Below are 22589 nucleotides of genomic sequence, written 5' to 3'. Positions count from 1 at the left end.
CGGGGACTACAGGCACCCGCCACCACGCCCAGCTAATTTTTTATATTTTTAGTAGAGAGGGGGTTTCACCGTGTTAGCCAGGATGGTCTCAATCTCCTGACCTCATGATCCGCCCACCTCGGCCTCCCAAAGTGCTGGGATTACAGGCGTAAGCCACCACGCCCAGCCCCGGACTTTTTGTTTAGTACACTAAAGAAAAATGAAAAAGTGTTTCCTTTTCATCTATGATTTTTTTTGTGAAGTCACCTATGGCAATGAGCAGCCTTTGAAAATGCTTACTTGAATTTATTTGAAGGCCCATCTGGTGACATTTGTAATATCTTCTAGTTGCTTCATTGTCTGAAGGTAAGTCTGTGGTAAAATAGAGAATTTGATTTTAATGTAATTGAAGATGTTACGGTCTGAAACAATAATTTGGCTATCCAAGGTGAGAAAGATAGAGTGACTATATATCTCAGGCTGCCCCAGGGAGTCCCAGGCTATGCCTGTGATGATTGCTGTTATTCTTGATAGTGCCTCTTCCAACTTAAATGTTTTTTGCATGAGGTGACAAAGCGTTATAATCCCGCTAAGCGTACTCCCTCAAGTGAACACAGAACTTCAAAAATCACTTCTTTTTGTCTCCCCAGCAATATTCCTGAAATATGTTTGCTATCAAATTATGTGATTTCTTTGCCACCATCCGGAAATATTGTAAGGGTCTTTCAACAGCACTTGTCTTGTTAGGGCTGGCAGTAGTTAGAGATCATCTAGTCCAAATTCTTCATTTAAACATGAGAAAACCATGGCCCAGAGAGGTTAGTTGACTGTCCAGAGATCTTAAGATTATTTATTGGCAGAGCTAGAGCTAAGATTTATACTTTCCAGTTGGGTGATTTTTCTACTATGTGTTACCTATAAGAAGTTTCAGAGTTTATTAACATTACAGCTGGTATTGTATAGCAAATAGGCTGGATTCTTAGGAATTACACAGTCGGGTACAGGGGTTGAGCTGTGCTTTCATTGGACAGCTAGCAAACAGCATTATTTGTTCCTTCAAGCAATATTTATTGAGTGCCTGCCATGGCCAGAGCACATGGTAATAATACCATCTTATGATTTTGTAGTCCTTTATAGCTATTCACCTTTACTTATTTCATCTTCTTAGTGAAATGACCCAAGCTCAATTGCCATAGAATTCAGAGAATTAACAATTACACAGGTCAGGATGAATTTTACAAGAGAAGATGGGATTTGAGCTGGATTGCTAAGATATTTATACTTACCAAACAGATCATCAGATATTTTAAGTTGAGTGGGAGATTGGGGTCAGAATCGCCAGATCTCCGCTGCTTTTCAAATATCAATCTAATTAAATATTTATTCTCAAGCTTTCTTTTGACAGTGCGCTTTTGCTTTAATTTGGTTTAAAATTCAAGCATTAGAATATGTAGGTATAGTTGTAGCACCTGCTAATTCCCTACGATGTCTTTTTGAAAAAGGAAAAAATAAATTTGATTCTATTTTGCATTATATTTTAGTTTACAACCCTAGGCAAAAACCCAGTGTTATTCCATTTTCACTTTATACAAAACTTTACATTATATTTTATTCAACCAAACACTGTAGGTAAGTTGTTTTTAGTCTTCATATCAATGATACACTCACAATTTAATTTGGCAAATTGAAAACACATCACTTACATAATAAATATCATTTCTTAGAGAAATTAGCTAGTAAGGAAAGTTTTCCAGAACTGCTCATCTGCTGAGCAGATTTCACAGTACTTTGTGCATTGTAAGTATAAGATAAAGTATTAGTAAGACTTAATTGAAACCATTAAAAGAAAGTGAGTCTGTCTGCAAAAAGACTAATCCTTAATTAAATATCTCCTCTCATTATCAAATAGATTAGACACCCTTAAAAGTGCATTTTGCCGCATTATGGACTAACTAATTTGGAAACCCACTGTTTTCAGTTGTAATTTGCGAGCTCGTTTCATAGCTATGTGTATGTAGGTTGGCAGAAAACAGGTTAAGTCAGTGTGTGTGCTGTTACTCCCGACTTATAAATGATTGCACATTGTGGGAAAGGTAGCTGCAGAAAGAAAATAGACTTAAAAATCAAATGATGTGAAGCTGCTAAAGAAGATCTCTACTGACAAATGTTGTTTAGACAAGTTATATACTATGTTACTTCAACTTCATTTTCTTATTACTAAGCTAACAGAGCTGGTTTTACTTTTATTGCTTTATTATATACCTCATAAATCTCCCAAATTGCTTTGAGATATTTTTAGACTATGATACGCCATAACCAGTATTTTCAAACATGCATCTTACATAGCCAGCTATGGGCTCCTAAACAGTGTATTTTGTATTCTTTGCTTCTTCCTCCCTCCTTGTCAGATAATAGAGTTGAAGGAATGTGATAGGTTTTATTGATAATACAAACTAAGGAATTCTTATTTAAATTTTTTTCTTTCTGTTTTGAAACTCAGTCTGAGGAGCAAAAGAAAGACAAAAATGTTGGGCATAATGTAACTCCAAGCTCTAATGGTCTTGAAAAGTAGTATTTGGAGAGAAGAGAATATAAAATAGCTCTTAGACAGCCACTATGGTGGATGTGTGGTTCTCTTATCTTTCACTTTGATTTCTTTTTTCAGATAAATAATTCAGAGTGTTTCAAAGCATTTCTTCTTTCTTTTAATGCTTGGCACTTCAACAGCTCTGCTCACATTAACATTGATGGAAGTTCTCTTCTCGGGCCTTGTCCATCTCTTTGAGAATGTATATGGCCACTTAGAGTCCATTTAACTTCAGACTTGTTGTTTACTTTGCTTTGTTATGATTTAGCATTAAAACCAACTGGCTGCAAAGCAAGCATGCTTATGCAGTGAGCTCATTTTATTTCTTAATTCATATATGCAGAGCTGAAAGTCTGTTTGCTACTCTTAGAGGCTATATACTCCCATTTGTTTTAATTCGTCCGCTCTCCAGCAACTCTCAAACCCTGATTTTGCATTTTCAGACAAAACCTTTGGCATTCAGTAATGCCACATTCCCTTGGGTGTTTTTAATTAACCTTACTTCAAATCCTAATAGCTTTGAAATAGAAAAGTGGATAATTAATACAGACTAAACCATAAAAACTTTTATAGAATTACAAAGATGTATATAGAGAATTATTTTAAAAACCAGCCATTTATAGAACATGCATTATATATAAAAACTATACTAATTAATTTACAGATAGTTGTGTTTAATCTTTAAATAAACCTGTGAGGTGGAATTATATACATGTTAAAGATGAGGAAAAGAACACTTACAGAGATTAAGTAATTTAGTCAATATTATATACACTTTATGCTAAGTGAAATAAGCCAGACATAGTAAGACAAATACCGGATGATCTCACTTATGTGTGGAATTTTAAAAAGTCAAACTTACAGAAAAAGAGAGTAGAAGGGTGGTTACCAGGAATTGGGGTGGGGAAAATGGGAGGATGTTGGTCAGTGGCACAAATTTTCAGTTACAAGATGAATAATAAGTTCTAGAGACCTAATATCACAGCATGGTCACTATAGTTAATAATACTGTATTATATACCTGAAATTTGCCCAGAAAGCAGATCTGAAATATTTTCACCACAAAAGGAAAAGGGTAACTATGGGAGGTGATAGATATGTTAATTAGCTTGACTGTGGTAATTATTTCACAATGTATGTATGTATAAAACATCACCATGTACATCTTTAAAACATAAAGATTTTATTTTTCAATTATACCTCAATAAATCTGGAATAAAATAAAGTTCATAAGGAACAATTAAGAATGAAGCCAGGGTACAAATGCAGTTCTGTAGAGCCTGAATTCTGCAAAACCTGAATTCTGCAGAGCTAAGTTCGGTTTTCTCATATATACACATATATATATACTCATATATATACACATATACATACACATATACATATATACACACATACATATGTGTGTATATGTGTGTATACATATATACACGTACATATATACACACATATACATGTACACATGTATACACATGTATGTATGTGTGTATATGTACATGTGTATATGTGTGTATATATATACATGTATATATATACACACATATACATGTACACGTGTATACACATACACATGTGTGTGTGTGTGTGTATATGTACATGTGTATATATGTGTGTATATATGAGGAAACTAACTTAGCTGTGAAGAATTCAGGCTTTGCCGTTATGTGTATATATGTGTATATATATGTATATATATGTGTGTGTATATGTGTGCGTATATATATATAAAATCAGTGAACCCTCTCTTAAATCAAAAACACTCTTGGAAGCCAATGTGTAAGCCTAATAAATCACAACAGGAGAGTGTTGAGGAAAAGGTGGAGGGTAGAAGGAGGCTTCCAGAAGCCCCCTCCTCATTGATGGCCATACCTGTAGGGATTCCATGGTCCCCTATAGGTCCACAATGCAGTTTGAAAACTGCTGCACATGCCACATTGCCTTTCTCCATGCAGCTATAAAGTCCTGAATCCTTGGTGTCATAACTAGAGATCCCAGTGGTCAGCACTGGAGAAGTACAGGTTTAAAGGGAGCCTCTGGAATTAATTATCCAACAGCATAGTGCAGTGGTTAGAGATACAAGCTTTCTTGTCAGATTGTTTGAGTTCGATTCCTGGCTGTGGCACTTAGAAGTTGAGTGTTTGGGGGCAAAGTGCTTCACCTCTTTGTTCCTTAGTCTCCTCACCTGTAGAGCGGATGAAATAATACCACCAATGTCACAGGACTGTGGAGAGGTTTCAGTGAATCCATAGATGCCACATTGGTTAGAGCAGGGCCAGAGGAAGTGCTCGGTGAGTGTCAGCTGTATTATTATTCCCGGTTCTTCACCATCAATGCAGCCAAGACCCTATACCACCATCGTGAACAGGCTGAAAACTGTCCATGGGATCGGCCCCGTGAATTTTCTACCAGTTCTTCTATCCTAACCCATTATATCAGTCCTGTTCTTCCATAATGAGTATCTGGATTCATCGTGAATTAGGGTATTTAATATTAATATATTTGCTTTTCTTAAAATAATACCTTGTTCTGATGTATCTAGTCTCTATTGTAAAATTAAAAATGTTAATCATGTTTTAAAAGATGTTTAATATTCCCAGTACATTTTACAACATAGCACTTTTATAATCTCAATGAGCAAATGAATTAGGCCAAACTGAAAATATAAGGCACCGTAAGCAAACAAAATGGGGAGAAAGAAAGGATGGAAGAGGGACGAGAGGGAGTGGGAGGGAGTGACCCTGCTACAATTATCCTGTTGTTATTTGGACTGTGGATATTCACTATCATCAAGGAGATAAAAATCACTATTTCTCTGGTAGATCACAGTGATAGAACATGGAATATACTGCAGAACAGTTCAATTTTCTAGGTATCCATTAACGTGGGGGCTCTATGAGCCTATTCTAAATAAGTATTTTAAAGATGGTGCCATGTGTCTAGATAAAATGCATTGTTTACTTATTTTGGCTCAGTTGGGTTTGAAACCATTACCTGCTTGTTCCAACAGATGTGACTGCACACCAGGGTACATAGGTGAGCACTGTGACATTGATTTTGATGACTGCCAAGACAACAAGTGTAAAAACGGAGCCCACTGCACGGATGCAGTGAACGGCTATACGTGCATATGCCCCGAAGGTTACAGGTAAAAGCAGAAATGAGTAAGACCTAGTGTTCAATAAGACCTAGCACAACAAGGTGACTATAGTCAGTAATAGCGTAATTGTACATCTTAAAATAACTAAAAGAGTATAACTGGATTGTTTGTAACGCAAGGATAAATACTTGAGGGGATGGATACCCCGTTTTACATGATGTGATTATTATGCATTACATGCCTGTATCAAAATACCTCATGTACCCCATAAATATATACACTTACTAGGTACCCATAAAAATTAAAATACAAAAATTTTAAGACAAGAAAAGTAGACGTTATAGAAGGAAAGAGTAGAATGAGGATTACCAGGGAGGAGGACAGAGGGATGGTATTTGGGGAGATGTTGGTCAAAGGGTCCAAAAAGTCATTTAGACAGGATGAGTAAGTTTGGAATATCTATTGTACAGCACAGTGATGATTTTGATTAATAGTTAAGAATACTTGAAAACTGGAAAAACAAGGAAGTGCACATATATAGTATACAGTTAGGTCATACAGCTCTCAATTCAGATTGGCAATTAAGTAAAATCGTATTAACATATTTTTTTTCTCCTTATTCTTCAGTGGCTTGTTCTGTGAGTTTTCTCCGCCCATGGTCCTCCCTCGTACCAGCCCCTGTGATAATTTTGATTGTCAGAATGGAGCTCAGTGCATTGTCAGAATAAATGAGCCAATATGTCAGTGTCTGCCTGGCTATCAGGGAGAAAAGTGTGAAAAATTGGTCAGTGTGAATTTCATAAACAAAGAGTCTTATCTTCAGATTCCTTCAGCCAAGGTTCGGCCTCAGACGAACATCACACTTCAGGTAAGAGATCTCTCTCTATGGAGAGTTGATCTGATCTTAAAATTCAACTTCAGAGAATAAACATTTGTGGTAGCTTGTGAATGATTGACAGTATATCTTAAATAGACAGTTAAAAACAGAAAATGCTCCTTGTGTGGACAGCGTTAGTAATTATTCTCTTCCACATTTGTATTTTCAAGACAAAATGAAAACCAAATATTTTTATTTATTCATCACTTGATAAGCAGACAGTAATAAAAAAAATGTCTCTTTGTTTTGTGCTCAGATGAAAACATTTTATTCATTTGCTTTTATGGCTCTGCAGTTCAGCCTGTGCACAGGGGGAGGCTTTTCTTAGGGAATCTGCAGCTAGGAGGGGTGCAGTCAAGAAAGAACACCTGGATTCAGCCACCAGCACTTTTTTTTTTTTTTTTTTTTTTTGGGGGGGGGGATGGAGTCTTGCTCTGTCACCCAGGCTGGAGTTCAGTGGCACGATATCGGCTCACTGCAACCTCCGTCTCCCAGGTTCAAGCGATTCTCCTGCCTCAGCCTCCCGAGTAGCTGGGATGACAGGCGTGCACCACCATGTCTGGCTAATTTTTTTGTATTTTTTAGTAGAGACAGAGTTTCACCATGTTGTCCAGGATGGTCTCGAACTCCTAAACTCATGTGATCTACCCACCTCAGCCTCCCAAAGTGCTGGGATTACAGGCGTGAGCCACCGCGCTTGGCCAACCAGCACCTTTTAACTCTTCACCCAGAACTTTGAAGACTTGACATGAAATTAACAAACTCAAATTTTAAGTCTTTCCACCAACTCACTGTGTACCTTTGAGCAAGTCATTCAGATCCCTATCGAAGAAGCTGCACTAGATTAAGGATAATAAATATAGTGTACATGGGACAAATTAGGTCTACGTATTTGTTTTATCTGATAAGCAAAATCATTTAATATATTTTCAATTCAAATAACTTTAGTCAGCTTCCTGTAAATGCCACCCCTGTTTTGGTTTACCCTGATACTCTAGTGAGGGAGAGGGGGTCCTTCTGAAGTCAGGAAGAAGAGAATCCTGGAAGGCATGAGTCCCTGCCTTCCAGTGTTTGCCCCACCAAATTGTTTTGAGAACCACGCAGTGATGTTGGGGCTTAAGTCTTAACTTAATTAATCCTTTAAAAGCCAAAATGGGCCAAAGAGCAGGATAAAAACAAAGACTTCCCCCTCCACATGGCATAACTGTGAAAAATTTGTGGTGTTTTTTTTTTTTAATATGGGATATAAAAATCCATCTTTGACAATGTGGTCATTTTTCACAGTTTGGTATAAATAAAGCTTATAACAGGAGCAAAAGGAGTGGTTTAGCAAAAATCTCCAGCAAAGAAAGTTCTAAGCACATCCAACATGTTTACTTGAGGATTTCTTCTTGTTCTTTTTAAGTTTCTTTATGGATTTATTTGCAACAAAGCAATTTAAGAACAAGTCACCTTTCAAGTAATAATTTCAGCATTATTTTCTCATAGCCATCCGGAAAACATAAACCAGAGTAAAACCTCTTCACCTCACTTAGCAGTCTCTTTCTGATGAAATACGTCTGGTTGCCTACACATCCTAGTAATGCCAGGGTTACTTTCTACTAGATTGCCACAGATGAAGACAGCGGCATCCTCCTGTATAAGGGTGACAAGGACCATATCGCGGTAGAACTCTATCGGGGGCGTGTTCGTGCCAGCTACGACACCGGCTCCCACCCGGCTTCTGCCATTTACAGGTGAAGATCTCTCAGTTACGGGTAAAGGTGAAAAAACATTGCTTAATGAAGAACTGCGTCTCCTCTATTATTTTGTTATGGGGAGGAGAGAGACTAAGTTGGCTCCAGCAGGTCTTAGGATGAGGGTATTAGTGAGAAACCTGGCAGGAACGGAGGGCATGCTCAAACTGGAGAGTTTGAGGAGGGATTTGTAAGGGGACTGCTATGTCCAAAGAGGTGACTGGGATAGTACAGTAACCTGGAGCTGGAAACAAGGGATGCAGGGAGGTGTTGCTACCCATCCACCTGAAGAATCAAGAGGAGGGAGCGGTTATGGAAACTCACGCTCTGTAAAGGCTTTGTAGAGAGGTTTGCCTGCCAGAAGCTGGGACCTTTACTAGAGGTTTGCAGTAAGCTCCCACGGAAACAACCAGCTTTTGAAATACACAACCTCACTCTCCTTCCTCCCAACAATCTCCTGTCTGTGTTCCCCACTGGCCACACTGCATGCCAGGAAAGAAGGAATCTATAGACTCTAGTAATGTAGCTTGCACATGAGCCTCCCAGGACTCAGAGTTGGGTAAAGAAAGTTGGAAGGGAGGTCCAGAGAATCAAATGAAGATATCCAGCACTGTGAGTGACTTCAGGCTGCCATTCATACCTCACAGATTTATTGAGCACTTACTATGTGCCGGACCTATCCCGAGCTTTAAGGAACAAAGGCCCAGCTCATTTGGAACTTACGCAGATTAAGCAAATGGATTCATACAGTGTTGTCATAGGGAATCTTGACCATTCATTGTGGAAGTTTTCTAGTGATTAATGATATTAATAATATACTGGAGATGTGAAATGGGTGGTGGTTGTGGGGTATAGTTTTTAGTCCTTATTGCATAAGACTATCAGAACCCCTCTGTTGGAATCCAACACCAATTCCCTAACATCCTGCAGACTATTTAGCTAGTTAATTTTTTCACATGTAGAAATTCACCCTTTAGAGAAGGGGCCACAAACTCCTAAGCAGTCAGTTTTTCCAAATAAGTATCATAAATGATTAAACAGGTCAAGTGCAAGAAAATAATATGCTCTCACCCTTTTATTCTGTAAAAGATCTATTTTTTTACATAAGTATTATTTTATTATAAATAGCCTTGATGTTGGCAATATAAAATAAGTGGTTGTGACTGGAATGAACCAATAGTAACTATTTGTCAAAACAGGATTGCATCTACTCAGTTCTCCGTGGGGAAAATATGGACTTAGGTTTTGCCAGACTCTTGGTTTTTCAGGAAAAAGGCAGAAATCTGGGGGGTTTTTAATATAAATTTTCTCTCCTTTAGATATCCGTGTGCATTTTTAATACTATATATGATGAACAAAACATATCTGTAGGTCAAACACACTTAGCAACAAATAAATAGGCATTGATTATGACGTAAAGTGGAGACACTGGCCTGCATGTTATTGGTACTCTCATATGTATGTATCAATGTGCTTCAAAAGACTTCACATCTTATTTGATGCTTCATAGTAGTTCTGGGAAAGTACATGCCACTGGTAGCCATGAATGGAATTTGATATCCACCACTTGTGAATATTTGGAGCATGGAAACAAACACATAATTGTTGATTTCCAAGTTGAATACAATACTTATTTTATCTCCAAATGGTGATGAATTAGTGCCAAGATTTTAGATGTTATGAGGCCTTAAATTTTCTTGCCTCAATGTGTTTCGGCCCATAGAAAGATTTCAGAAATTTGTGGTTCATTGTTTTATTTATTTTTTAATTTATTTTATGTAATGACGCAGCACAGAACTCTCAGAAGCCATAGTAAAGGTTTTTGGTTTGGCTTATTAAAGCTAGCATTCATATCACATATGCCAAAATATTTCTAAATACTTTGTAGAAGCCCAAGTGATTACATCCAAACAAGGACCTACCATCACTAGTTTTTTTGAGTTTATGCTCATTGCCATTTCACCTAATAAAGAATGGAATGTATCTTATGACATTTATCAAAGGACTGTTATGTTGCATATTCTTTATTAGGAGCTACAAGCCTATGTTTCTGCTGGCAGATCATCTAATAGAGATACAAAATGTGAGGCCTAGAGCAAATATAGCTTTAATTTAATTATTGCCTTTTGGCTTATCACCAAAAAATTTTCTTGATTTTCCAATCAAGAAAAACTATGACCTTATTTTTTAATAAGAGGCAATAATTACCAAGAATTCAGATATATAGATGTGTATATTTTATTAATATATTAAATATAGAATGTTATGTTTACATTAAGAAAATTAATATAAGAAAAAAGGAGGAAAGGAAGGAAGCAATGAAGAAAAAAGAAGGAAGACAGGAAGGAAATGTAAGGAAGAACAAGTATCAAAGGAGATAAATATGAGCACTTATAATTTCATGTATTTGCACAAAGAAAAACTAGACATAGAGAAGAAGAAATAGAAACAAGACTTCTGCATGAATACCATTTTATATCCATTTGATTTTTGAGCCATTTCAATGTCATTACCACTCAAAAATCAAATTGAAATAATAGAAATAGCAGCTGCTCTGGAGACAGTCTGGCTTGATTCCAGTCCGGCTCTGTTATCAACTAACTGTGTGTCTTAGACAGATTGCTTCAGCTCCCTGAGCCTCATCTGGCAAATGGGGATAACAAATAATAGTCTCCTTTTTGTGAGATTACAGTAAAAATTGTATGACATGATAAATGTAAAATATTTGCAATGATGTTTGGTAAATCGTAAACAATGACGGCTACTGGTATCACAAATTCAGGATGTTCAAAACTGAGTTTATTTCATTTGCTTCACCCAAACCTGTGTTCCCATCGCATTCCTTCTGGCATTGAAATGCATCACAGGTGCAATGGATCTACTCTTAATCCTCTCCTTTCCTTTACCTTCAATTTGCAGTTTTTCCTAACTCTTAACTATGATACGGCTAATTTTTTGACCTTTTTTCAAATGCCAGAAAATGCCAAGCAAGGTAACCTCTGTCCTGGGCCAGGCCTTTACTACAGTGTAAAATCTTTGATGAAAAATAGTACTTCTCCATCCCCTGTAGTAAAATCTATCAACAACAGTGTTGCAATCAGCTGTCCCATAAGTGGCTAATAAAATTCTGTCTGGGTGAAGTACATTTTCAAATTTTGATTTGTTTCCACTTAAGTTCAGTTTTATTGTCATAATTCTATGTTATATAAAATTTACTTTGGTAGAACATTGTTTTCTAAATTTTGCATTATTTAGTATATTATTGTTGGGTCTTGCACTTGGAAATAATTTTGTACCTCAGGTGCATCTTTTTTTTTTTTTTTTTTTTGAGACGGAGTCTCGCTCTGTCGCCCAGGCTGGAGTGCCACTAGTGGCCGGATCTCAGCTCACTGCAAGCTCCACCTCCTGGGTTCATGCCATTCTCCTGCCTCAGCCTCCCGAGTAGCTGGCACCCGCCACCTCGCCTGGCTAGTGTTTTGTATTTTTTTTAGTAGAGATGGGGTTTCACCGTGTTAGCCAGAATGGTCTCGATCTCCTGACCTCGTGATCCGCCCGTCTCGGCCTCCCAAAGTGCTGGGATTACAGGCTTGAGCCACTGCGCCTGGCCTGGTGCATCATTTCAATTGCCTGGTTATTTCTCCACATTGAAGAAAATTGATTTTATTTTAGCAAAATGAAATCTGTTAAAATGAGGGGAAAGTAATAATATATTGTTATTTCTATAGGATATTTTTGGTTAAAAAAATTATTTTGTATGTCAACTATTGTTTCACATAAATCAGTATGAAGAGAACCATTTTATAAAATTATGTCTAGACTGGTCATTTGTTGCCCTTCAAAAAGACTTTCTTTTAATCTAGATAAGGGGAAACATTTTTTACAAAAGTTATTAATAAAAAATATGTGCTTCTTTCTTTAAATTCAAGCTAATGTCATTTCCCAAACCAGACAGCCTCTTTGAAAACACAGCCAGCTATGTTCAAAGTTAAAAGACACTAGTTAACATAGCTTGAAGTGTGTTTAAGAAAACTCAAGATGTAGTAATTATTCTTTTAGCAGTAGAAATAGAGTAGTATGCACATTTTCTCATCTTATCTCTTACATCCGAATAGAAGATCATGGCTTCTTGTAGACATACCTGCTATTAACAGCATCAAGCATACAGGCAGTAGTGTAGAATGGTTGTTTTTCAAAAGTCTGTGTTGGAATCACCTGAAAGATATGTTAAAATACAGGTTGTTGGGCACCACTCCTAGTTTCTGATTCTGTAGGTCTTAGCTAGGCCTGAAATTTTGCATCTTTAACAAGTTTCCAGGATATCTTGTACTCCAGGGACTACACTTTGAGAACCCCTTGTGTAAAAAGAATACATACTTTGCGAGCTGATTGTCTGCATCTCTTCCCATATCCAAGTTCTACAACATCATGCTTGATGCTCACAATGAAATCAGCCATGTTGCGAGTATTCCCACCACAAAAATCAGCAAAGCCTACAAATCCGGGTTTCTGTTCTTGTTTTTTTTTTTTTTTTTTAACAGTACCAGCTGTTAAACATTTGCCAACAACCTGCTGCCTAAAGGGCTGTAACCAGCAACATAGATGAAATTAGCTGCCTAACAAGGGAATGGATTTGGAGTATGGCACATGGGCCTAATCTTTACAACACTGAGAGAATAGCATAAAGAGGGACTTAGTAATTGTATTAGTCCATTTTCACACTGCTGATAAAGACATACCCAAGCCTGGGTAATTTATAAAGAAAAAGAGGTTTGATAGACTCACAGTTTCACGTGGCTAGGGAGGCCTCACGATCATAGCAGAAGGCGAAAGGAATGGCTTACATGTCTTACATGGTGGCAGACAAGAGAGAATTGAGAACAAAGCAAAAAGGGAAAACTCCAATAAAACCATCACATCTCGTGAGACTCACTCACTACCATGATAGCAGTATGGGGAAAACCACCCCCATAATTCACTTATATCCCACTCGGTCCCTCCCACAACATGGGGAATTATGGGAACTACAATTCAAGATGAGATTTGGGTGGGGACACAGCCAAACCATGTCAGTAATAGTGCCATGAATAAATGGAAAAAGGAATAGCAGCCTAAATTTAAGCAGTAGGTCCTCAGACAGGGCTGGAGTATTAAATTTTTATTCTCAAGTAGGCTAATAATGTGCTGTCTTTCAAAGTGACTTTCTTTTCATCTAGAAAAACAAACTTTTTTTAAATGAAAGTTATTCTTGAAAAATATATGCTTCTTTTAGATTCAAATTAATGTCATTTTCCAAACCAGGCAGCTTCTTTGGAAACCCAGCTAACTACTGTTTAAAAATAAGAAAATCAGACGAACCACCTTACCGGTGTGCAAGTTTTCATATTTAGGCAACCTGCTCAAATTCAGGGGACTTTCTCTTACCTACTGTTACATTTGGTTGGCTACATACACTCTGGGCTGTGCAGTTTACGGGCTTACATTTCAACAAAAATACAAAAGAAACTCAACAAAGATGATCTCTGTGTCTGAGAAGCTCAGTCTCATTGGGGAGACAGACAGTAGACAGAATCTATATGGTATTCTTGTTTCCAAGATGTTTATTCAGCCATTCTTGATATGCTGTATGTAAAAGTCCCCCTGTTTAACTAGCTTATAACCTTGGGCAAATTGCTTCGTTTCTTTGTGCTTCATTTTTGTTATCTCAATAAATGCAATTAGATCTGCTTTTCATGTTTGGTTATGAGAATTGAATGAATGTAAAGCACCTGGCATCGTGCTTGGCACAGAGTGGGCTCATAATAGTGAGTAGTGCTGATGACTCATGGATATTCTTCCTGCTCAGATATCCGGATACAGAAGAATAAATACCCAAGTGGGAATTTTATAGCCTGACATCTCACTCCACAGTATGTTCAAGTTTAGAGAAGCCTTTCTAGTTTAGAGAATTTTATTTATTTAAATATTTAAAATATTACTTGAAAAACTATTTTCTAAAGCTTTCTTTTGAAAAATTCGAAAAATTCTTATATCTTTTTTTTTTTTTTGAGACAGAGTCTAGCTCTGTCACCCAGGCTGAGTGGCGCTTATCTCGCTCATTGCAAGCTCACTTCTCCTGGCGGTCTTCACCATTTCCTTTTCCTCCTCAGCTCCCGAGTAGCTGGGACTACAAAGCCCGCCACCACCACCGGCTAATTTTTTTGTATTTTTAGTAGGAGACAGAGTTTCACCATGTTAGCCAGATGGTTCCATCTCCTGACCTCAGGATCCGCCCACCTCAGCCTCCCTCAAAGTGCTGGGATCAGCAGGCGGAGCTCACTGCTCGCCTACGTAGATATCTTTAATCTCATTTGGCTTCCCATTCCTTTTGACTAAAGAGATATGCAAGAATATTTTTTAGTATCACTCTCACTTCACAGGTGAAGTATCATCAGGCCACAGATACCAAAATGAGATGACCAGTTGAGTTTGTTTGGTTTCCAGTTCCTATTCCAAAGCGTGGAATATGCCACTAGATACTTCAATTTTAATTTTTTTTTTTTTTTGAAATGGAATCTTGCTCTGTCACCTAGGCTAGAGAGCAGTGGCACAATCTCGGCTCACTGCAACCTCCACCTCCCGGATTCAAGCAATTCTCCTGTCTCAGCCTCCAGAGGAGCTGGGATTACAGGCGTATGCCACGATGCCCAGCTAATTTTTGTATTTTTACTAGAGACGGGGTTTCACCATCTTGGCCAGGCTGGACTGGAACTCCTGACCTCATGATACACCGGCCTTGGCCTCCCAAAGTGCTGGAATTACAGGCGTGAGCCACTGCACCCAGCTCAGACACTTTAAAATTTTAAGGCAAGAAGTTGAAGCACACGTAAGGAAAAACAATCTGTTTATTAAACTACAGAAATACATTATGTTTATCATTGTAAATGTATTGTATGTAAGCAAAGTAGAGAAAGAAAATCAGAGACATTTTAAAATCCCTCTTTTAGGCCCCAAAGTTCTGAATTATTTTTCTGCAGCAGACTACAGACAGTGGGGTGACTGCTTTGTTTTCATGTATCCACTTCCAGTATATAAATTCAAGAAAACAAATCTCAGGAAATAGGTGAGCGTAGTAAAACTAAACCTCATAGTAATAGTAATAACTGCAATTCAAATTCCCAGTGGAAAGGCTCAAAGTTAAGTGGTTTGCTTGTAGTTTTTGTGAGTCATAAAATATATTGTTCCCTAGGGAGTGGTGAAAGAGAGTTTATCAATACTTATCAGAACTCAGAAGGATGCCATGCGTTGCATGTGGGTATGTAGGAGACAGCTGCTACAGACTGAAAAGTGAATTATGGCTTTATAGCTCAGGCAGTCTTACTATGTAGCAACTAGTGTGTTGATCACTGCTTTTATTCTATTTTATTTTATTTATTTTTTGAGACAGAGTTTCACTTTGTTGCCCAGGCTGGACTGCAGTGGCACTGTCTCAGCTCACTGCAACCTCTGCCTCCGGGGTTCAAGCAATCCTCGTGCCTCAGCCTCCTGTGCAGCTGGGATTACAGGCGCCCACCACCATGCCTGGCTGATTTTGTTTGTATTTTAGTAGAGACAAGATTTCACCATATTGCCCAGGCTGGTCTCGAACTCCTGAGCTCAAGCCATCTGCCCATCTTGGCCTCCCAAAGTGCTAGGATTACAGGTGTGAGCCACCACTCCTGGCCCACTGCTTTAATTTTAAACAAATGTGTAAACAAAGGATTCCTGGACATCCCCCAGTTTATCTCATGCTAGAAAAGACAGCATGAAACACCAAGTTAGAATGTTATTAACTCTGAAAAATTCTCTTTAGGTCCCATGTGTAAAATATATCTTAAAAAACAAATTGGCCAGTCGTGGTGGTTTACATCTATAATCTCAGCACTTTGGGAGGCGAAGCCAGGAAGATCGCTTGAGGCCAGCCTGGGAAACACAGCAAGACCCTGTCTCTACAGAAAAATTTAAAAAGTAGCTGGGCATGGTGGCATGCAGCTGTGGTCCTAGCTGCTTAGGAAGCTGAGGCAGCAGGATCACTTGAGTCCAGGAGGCTGAGGCTGCAGTGAGTCATCATTATGTCACCGTACTCCAGCCTGGCTGACAGAGCGAGACTCTGTCTCAAAAAAGAAGGAATCTAAAATCACGAACTTCACTATGCTTACCTGTTAAAAGGTCAAGATGAGACTTCATTTAATTCCAGGGAGATATAAACGGAATTAATCTCAGTGATAAGTCCTGTGAAGTTCTGGTGTGATCAGATTAGACATTTAAAGCTTTTAGGGAGAGAAAAGTGTAGTCAGTCTGAATCTCACTCATAATTGTGAAAATAAAATCCAAACTCAGTTTTTAAATCCATATAATTTCTATGCATTCTTCAAAGGCTCGTTGTGAAATTATTACTTTTATTAACAATTCAGTGTTTTTTAGTAAATGAATCAAGTTTTGCTATCATACAAAGTTATTTACTGTAGAACTTTATTATTCCCAGGCTATTTGGGACAGAAATTGTATATTAAAAGCTTGTTAGTGGTGAAAACACATGCCATTTGTCTAGGAATAGGTATTCCTCAGGTTTTCGATTATAAAAGTAGTACATAATAATTAGGAGCACATACACTTGAGCCAGACAACCTGGCTTCAGAACTGTTTAGCCACTAACTAGATGTGTCACCTTGGATGTCCCAAGTGCCCACCTCTTGTTGTGAAGCTTACGTGAGGTAATACTTGTAAAGTTCTTAGTACCTGGCCCTTAGTATGTGATATATAATCCTTTGCTCTTATTATTTGCACTTCTCTTAAAAGGAAGAAAAATCACCTAAGGTCACACTAACCAAAGATGACATGTCTAATGAGAGCTAGGACAAGCTGAGCAAGATTTATCTCTCAGCATTATCCTTGATGATACTGCCACTGAAAATTCCAACTATGTTTTATAAAATGAATTTTCAGAAGTCTTGTCTTAAACATGCTTGAAGCGTAATGATTATCTATAGATATCATCTAGGAGTATTGCTAAAAACAATTGATATATGTTATTCCTAATATATCTCCCTTATATTTACTTACCACATATTTTCAGATATAAATAATACATGGCCAATACTTTAAATTAGCTTACAATTAGCAAGAGTTTAAGACATGAACTTCAAAAAAGAAGAAAAAGGAACAGAGGAGGGAATAAAAGAGCAATAAGTAAAGTGAGTTGATGATGAAACTACCTACCTCCAAGTTCCAGCTGCATTCGGGTGTTTAAAACTGTAAAGTGTGTTAACTTAAACCACACAATTGTACTGCATCAGACACCGTCATTGATGATGACATGCCTGAACTGACTGTCTAAGACCAATATGTGACCAAGAATCCATTCCTTGGTAATATATGCATCTTTTCTTTGCAGTTTTAAAGAGAAAATGGGGACCTCATTATTAATATTTATCAAGGTTGATGTTGATAGGACAGCCATATAAAACTACTTGGAAAGTTGTGTGTAACCTCAAAGTAAAAAGGAATTGGCTTCTACTCTGTCTATGTCTGTCTTTATTTTAATGTTTTACTTTAAAACTTTTAGTAACTTGAACAAGATATGCCCCCAAAGAAGTTATTACATTTCTGCCAGGCTTTAACATTATCCTACAATTAATATTTAAAATAAAGCTAAATTAAATTCTTTCATCAAGAAGATTCAGAAATAGGGTTGAATTATTTGTATCATGATGATCGTGGTTGGGTGGGGGGCCGATATGATAGTGATGGTGATACTAATATCTAACATTCATTTTCGCTATGCTGGGTATCTTTCAGTCATTTTACATAGTCCTCAAATTAACCATGGAAGGCAGAAATATTTATTAGCATTTACTGAAGAGAAAACTGAAATATATTAGTAATAAAGTAACTTATCTAAATCAAACACTTCATAAATGCAGGACCAGGATTCAAATCCAGGATTATCTGACTACAGAGTCTATATGCTTAACCATTAGCTGATGTTGCTACTTGGCATACCCTCTTAGGAGAGAGTCATATTTAAAACCACTAATGGATAGTGTGCAACTTTACTTAGAAAATAATTTTCTGGTCTATTTTTTCCTCTGCCAATTGTATAGATGTTAAGTGTTAGGATAATTAAAAGTGTAAAAGGCAAAAATATTGATTGACATATCTAACATTTAATTTTATAAAGTTGTTATCTGAGACAGGCTATCAAAGATTCCTGCACACGTGGACTCTTCTAACCACTTAAACTCTTCTAACCACTTAAAACAGAAATGTCAAATGTTTTCACATTTCTGCAGAACGATTTCTCTTGTTCTCAAATCAAAAAAACGTTTTATTATCTGTCAGCATACAATGGAATATGATTAGACTCCAGTGGTGAAAGCCATGCAGAAATATGTTAATGCATTTTTCTATCATTCCCTAGACTTTGCCATTTTACAAATTTAAATATCAGTGCCCAGAAGTTTAATCAGTCATCTTGCATACAGAGTATTAAGTATTCACATTTAGTAATAATCTATCACATGCTCCCATGTTTCCATGTTGGAGCCTTTTTCAGTCTCTCCAGTATCCCAGCATGTTAGATCTTTAATCATCACCATTAATTTTTTGATCCCAACTTCCGTTATGCCATATTTTTCCTATATAGCGAAAGGTAAGAATGTTCTTAACACCGCACTGTGTATTGGTCCTATTTCTTCTTTGGTCCTGTTTCATTGGTCTGGTTTGCTTTTTTGCCTGCTGTCACACCAGCGTTAGATATGCAACTACACTTTAAAAACCATGTAACACATATTTACTAATTGCACTCAACTTCATCTTATTTGTTAATTCTCATTTTCCATTTAACTTTCTTCATCTTTTTGTCTTTATTCACTTCATCAATTTCTATAAGCCCTTCCAAGGTTTTTAGAAGGTGACAGTAATAATTGTTAGACCTGGCCCTTGAAAATTGTAGAAAAGAATCTAGAGAGCCATTGTCATTGCAGTATTTCCTAGATATCACCATGTTAAGCATTTTATTTAATCTGTTATTCCCGTGTCTCCCCTGAGCATAGATATCTTCTTCACAGTAATATCAGTTGATGAAAATGTACAGAAAGTAAGAGGATATTATTAACCAATTTCAAAAAGTACTGAGATCCCACCAAGTTGGTTCTCCTTGCATTTGCGTGTATGTTTGATTCTGATAAGTCATAATACACAGTTTTTTTAAGAGCAGAAGCCAGGAGTTGCCTAAGGTCAGTGTGTTAGAGTATTTTTAACACCGGCCTAGGTTCCTTGTCTTTTCAGTACAATTTGAAGTAATAGTATCTTGGTAAATGGAACTTTTATGGCAGTTAAAAGCAAATGTATAAATTATCCTTTGGAATTGCTACATGTTGAGAGAATGTGGCTGGATGATGATGAAATGCAGTTATTTCTACTTCTCATCATAAAAGAACAAACTTACTTTGTATTCAGTTCCTGAGAAGCTGAAATCAATCACTCTCCTTGAAAATACCTATTTTTGAAAAAAATTCAACTACTGGTCTTTATCTTCAGTAGTGTCAGATTGCCGTCTCTTTTCTCAAGGAGTGCTTATTAAAGTTTGTATTTTAACTGCCTTGCTGTAAAAGAAAAGGGAAGAATCAGCCAATTTTTTGTTTCCGTTGTAGTGTGGAGACAATCAATGATGGAAATTTCCACATTGTGGAACTACTCGCCCTGGATCAGAGTCTCTCTTTGTCCGTGGATGGTGGGAGCCCCAAAATCATCACCAACTTGTCAAAGCAGTCCACTCTGAATTTTGACTCTCCACTCTACGTAGGAGGTAAGCTGTTTTCCAAGTTCAGTTGGTCCTCAAACCCTGTGATTCTCATCTTGGATGAATTCTGAAGTTTATTAATGCCTAGTGCATCAGTATTTGTCATTGACCAATAGTGATCAATCCTTGAAAGATGGATGGCAAAGACAGAACAGAAAGATCTCTAGGTGGGTATTCAGGGATCATTTTATAATCCCATCTCTGGTTCTAAGTAAATGTGTCATCTGGGTAGAGAAGGACATTAATTAATATTTCTTTCGAATTAATCACATGCTGGGTGATTTATACATTATATAATGTAATCTTATATTTGATCTGGTCTATGGAAAAGGCAAGTTGGTTACAGGTTAAATCATACAATCAAGAAAATGATAAAACAAGCTCAATGCAAACTGGGGAGTAGATAAGCCCACCCCAGCTCCCTTAAGGAGGCAGACCCTATCGGCTCTGTCAAATGTTGCTGTGCTGGAGCTTCTAGTTGCTAATTCGTGTAGATGATAGGATAAGTATCACTGTAATCCAGTGACTGAATGAATGAATGAACAAATTAAATGTACAAATTGTATTGGAATAACAAGAAATAGTTCTGTTCCACCAAGACCTTAAGGTGAATGAACAAGAGAGAGGGTTGGAAAGGTAGGTTAGGACTTGAAATCATAGAGTGAAGACCCTGGGCTTTATTTTTAAGTGTAAAGAAGGCAGATCAGTGAATAAATGAGGGACAGAAATATCAGCAAAGTTCTGTAGGAGCCCATCGGAGAGGACCTGCAGAGGAGGGAGGTCCCAATCTTGCCTCTATTGCTAAAATAAACTGGAGGCATAGAAGTTCAAAATTCTGGTAAAGGAGCAAGAAAGCAGTTAATGCTGAATTGAGAAGCATTGGATTAAATTACGTTGAATTTATTTGAATTGACTGATAAAACTAACTTACAGATGAATAAGTAAAAGCTTTGAACAGATATTTTCATGAGTTTCACATCATTTTCTGAAAAATAATAACCTGTGCTACACCATTATCTCAACCACTCAGAGCCTTCTTTTTAGTGCCTCTAAGTCTAGGGCATTTCTGTTTTAATAATTTCAGTAGTAGACAATCTTAACACTTTGACAGAGTTGGATTGTTTTAGAAACAGTTCGAAGTCTTTGGTTCAATTCTGTAAATATTTATTGAGTACTTAACCACATACTAGGAACTAAGTAAATGGATACATAAAGGATACAAAGTTGAAGAAGCAAAGTCCATTCTACTCCCTAAAAAGTCAGGAATGCAGAGGCATCTTCAAGTAACTATGATGTATTATCAATAAAGTATTGCATAGTGAGTCTACTCAGCGAGTTGACTGGTCTAATTGCTTCACAGCGGAGACTCTCATTACAAAGCAAGTCGTCCATTCTTGCCAGCATTCCAGTTAACAGGGTTGCTTTTAGGTGGGTGAAGCCAAGTCACAAGTGTACCTTTGATTTGAGACAAAATAAATTATATTTATTGAGTCCATGCTATGTGCCCAGCACAGTGCTCGTTTTATAGCCTTAATCTGCAGAGACCTTAGGAAGTAGATATGATTTTCTCTGTTTTGTATTCCCTGAAGAGCAATCTCAAGGATTTTATATAACTTGGCCAGGTTCACAAAGCTATTATGTAGTAGACACCTCATTTAAGTCCAGGTCCGCCTGACTCCAGAGCCACCTGCATTGCCATTCACTTCTTAACATAAAGCAGAAAGGGAGCATATCTAAGTGTTGTGGCCTTTTGTTGTTTATTTATGGACTTTTCATTCACTTGATTTTATTATGGTTTCATTAGAATCCACTTCATTAAACCTTTCAAAGCCCCTTTAAAATAGAGTACAAAACAAATTTTAAAAATAAAGGGGGCTGGACATGGTGGCTCACACCCATAATCTCAGCACTTTGGGAGGCTGAGGAGGGAGGATCACGTGAGCCCGGGAGGCTGAGACTGCAGTGAGCCATGACTGCACCATTGCAGTACAGCCTGGGAAACAGAGTCAGACACTATCTCAAGATAAAAAAGAAAATACAGGATGAGACTGTTTAAGTCAGAACATTCCTCTTCCCCCAGTCCCCAGCCCAGAAAAAAAAAAAAAAAAAGAAGAAAAAAAAGTTTTAAATTCCAGAATGAAAAGTATTTATCCTTCTGAAGGTCGAGGGTCTGGAAGAATTCAAACAGCACCTCTGTGCACCCAGGCCTCAAGGAAACCACTTTCATCCCAGTCCCACTGCCAGAGATCACCATGGGCCCACTTTCTCCCCGCTTAGAGTGCGGTCTCAAGGGTGACTCAGATTTTCAAAGCACAAGGAACCTGTAACACCACAGCCTTGAATGCTGTATGGCAAAGGCATGAGAACCAGAGGGAGAAAAGGAGAGCAAGGTAACTAGGTTCCCTTTCAAAGTGGTGACTACAGCCGGGCGTGGTGGCTCACACCCGTAATCCCAGCACTTTGGGGCCGAGGCGGGCGGATCACGAGGTCAGGAG

At 37.6% G+C, this 22589-nt stretch overlaps 1 protein-coding gene across 1 annotated transcript in view; it reads left to right on the top strand.

Moving 5' to 3' along the window:
* The window catches only part of SLIT2 (slit guidance ligand 2), a 368482-nt gene that overhangs the window by 337478 nt on the left and 8415 nt on the right, over positions 1 to 22589 (top strand). The window contains 4 exon segments of the mRNA XM_017959289.2: positions 5574 to 5711; positions 6291 to 6531; positions 8146 to 8276; positions 19946 to 20100. Of these exon segments, the coding sequence (XP_017814778.2) occupies positions 5574 to 5711; positions 6291 to 6531; positions 8146 to 8276; positions 19946 to 20100 (665 nt within the window).

This window comes from Papio anubis, chromosome 3 (assembly GCF_008728515.1).
Source record: "Papio anubis isolate 15944 chromosome 3, Panubis1.0, whole genome shotgun sequence".
NCBI classification, from domain to species: Eukaryota; Metazoa; Chordata; class Mammalia; order Primates; family Cercopithecidae; genus Papio; species Papio anubis.
The sequence above is the reverse complement of the archived record's forward strand: the minus strand, read 5'-3'. Positions and strand labels throughout refer to the sequence as shown.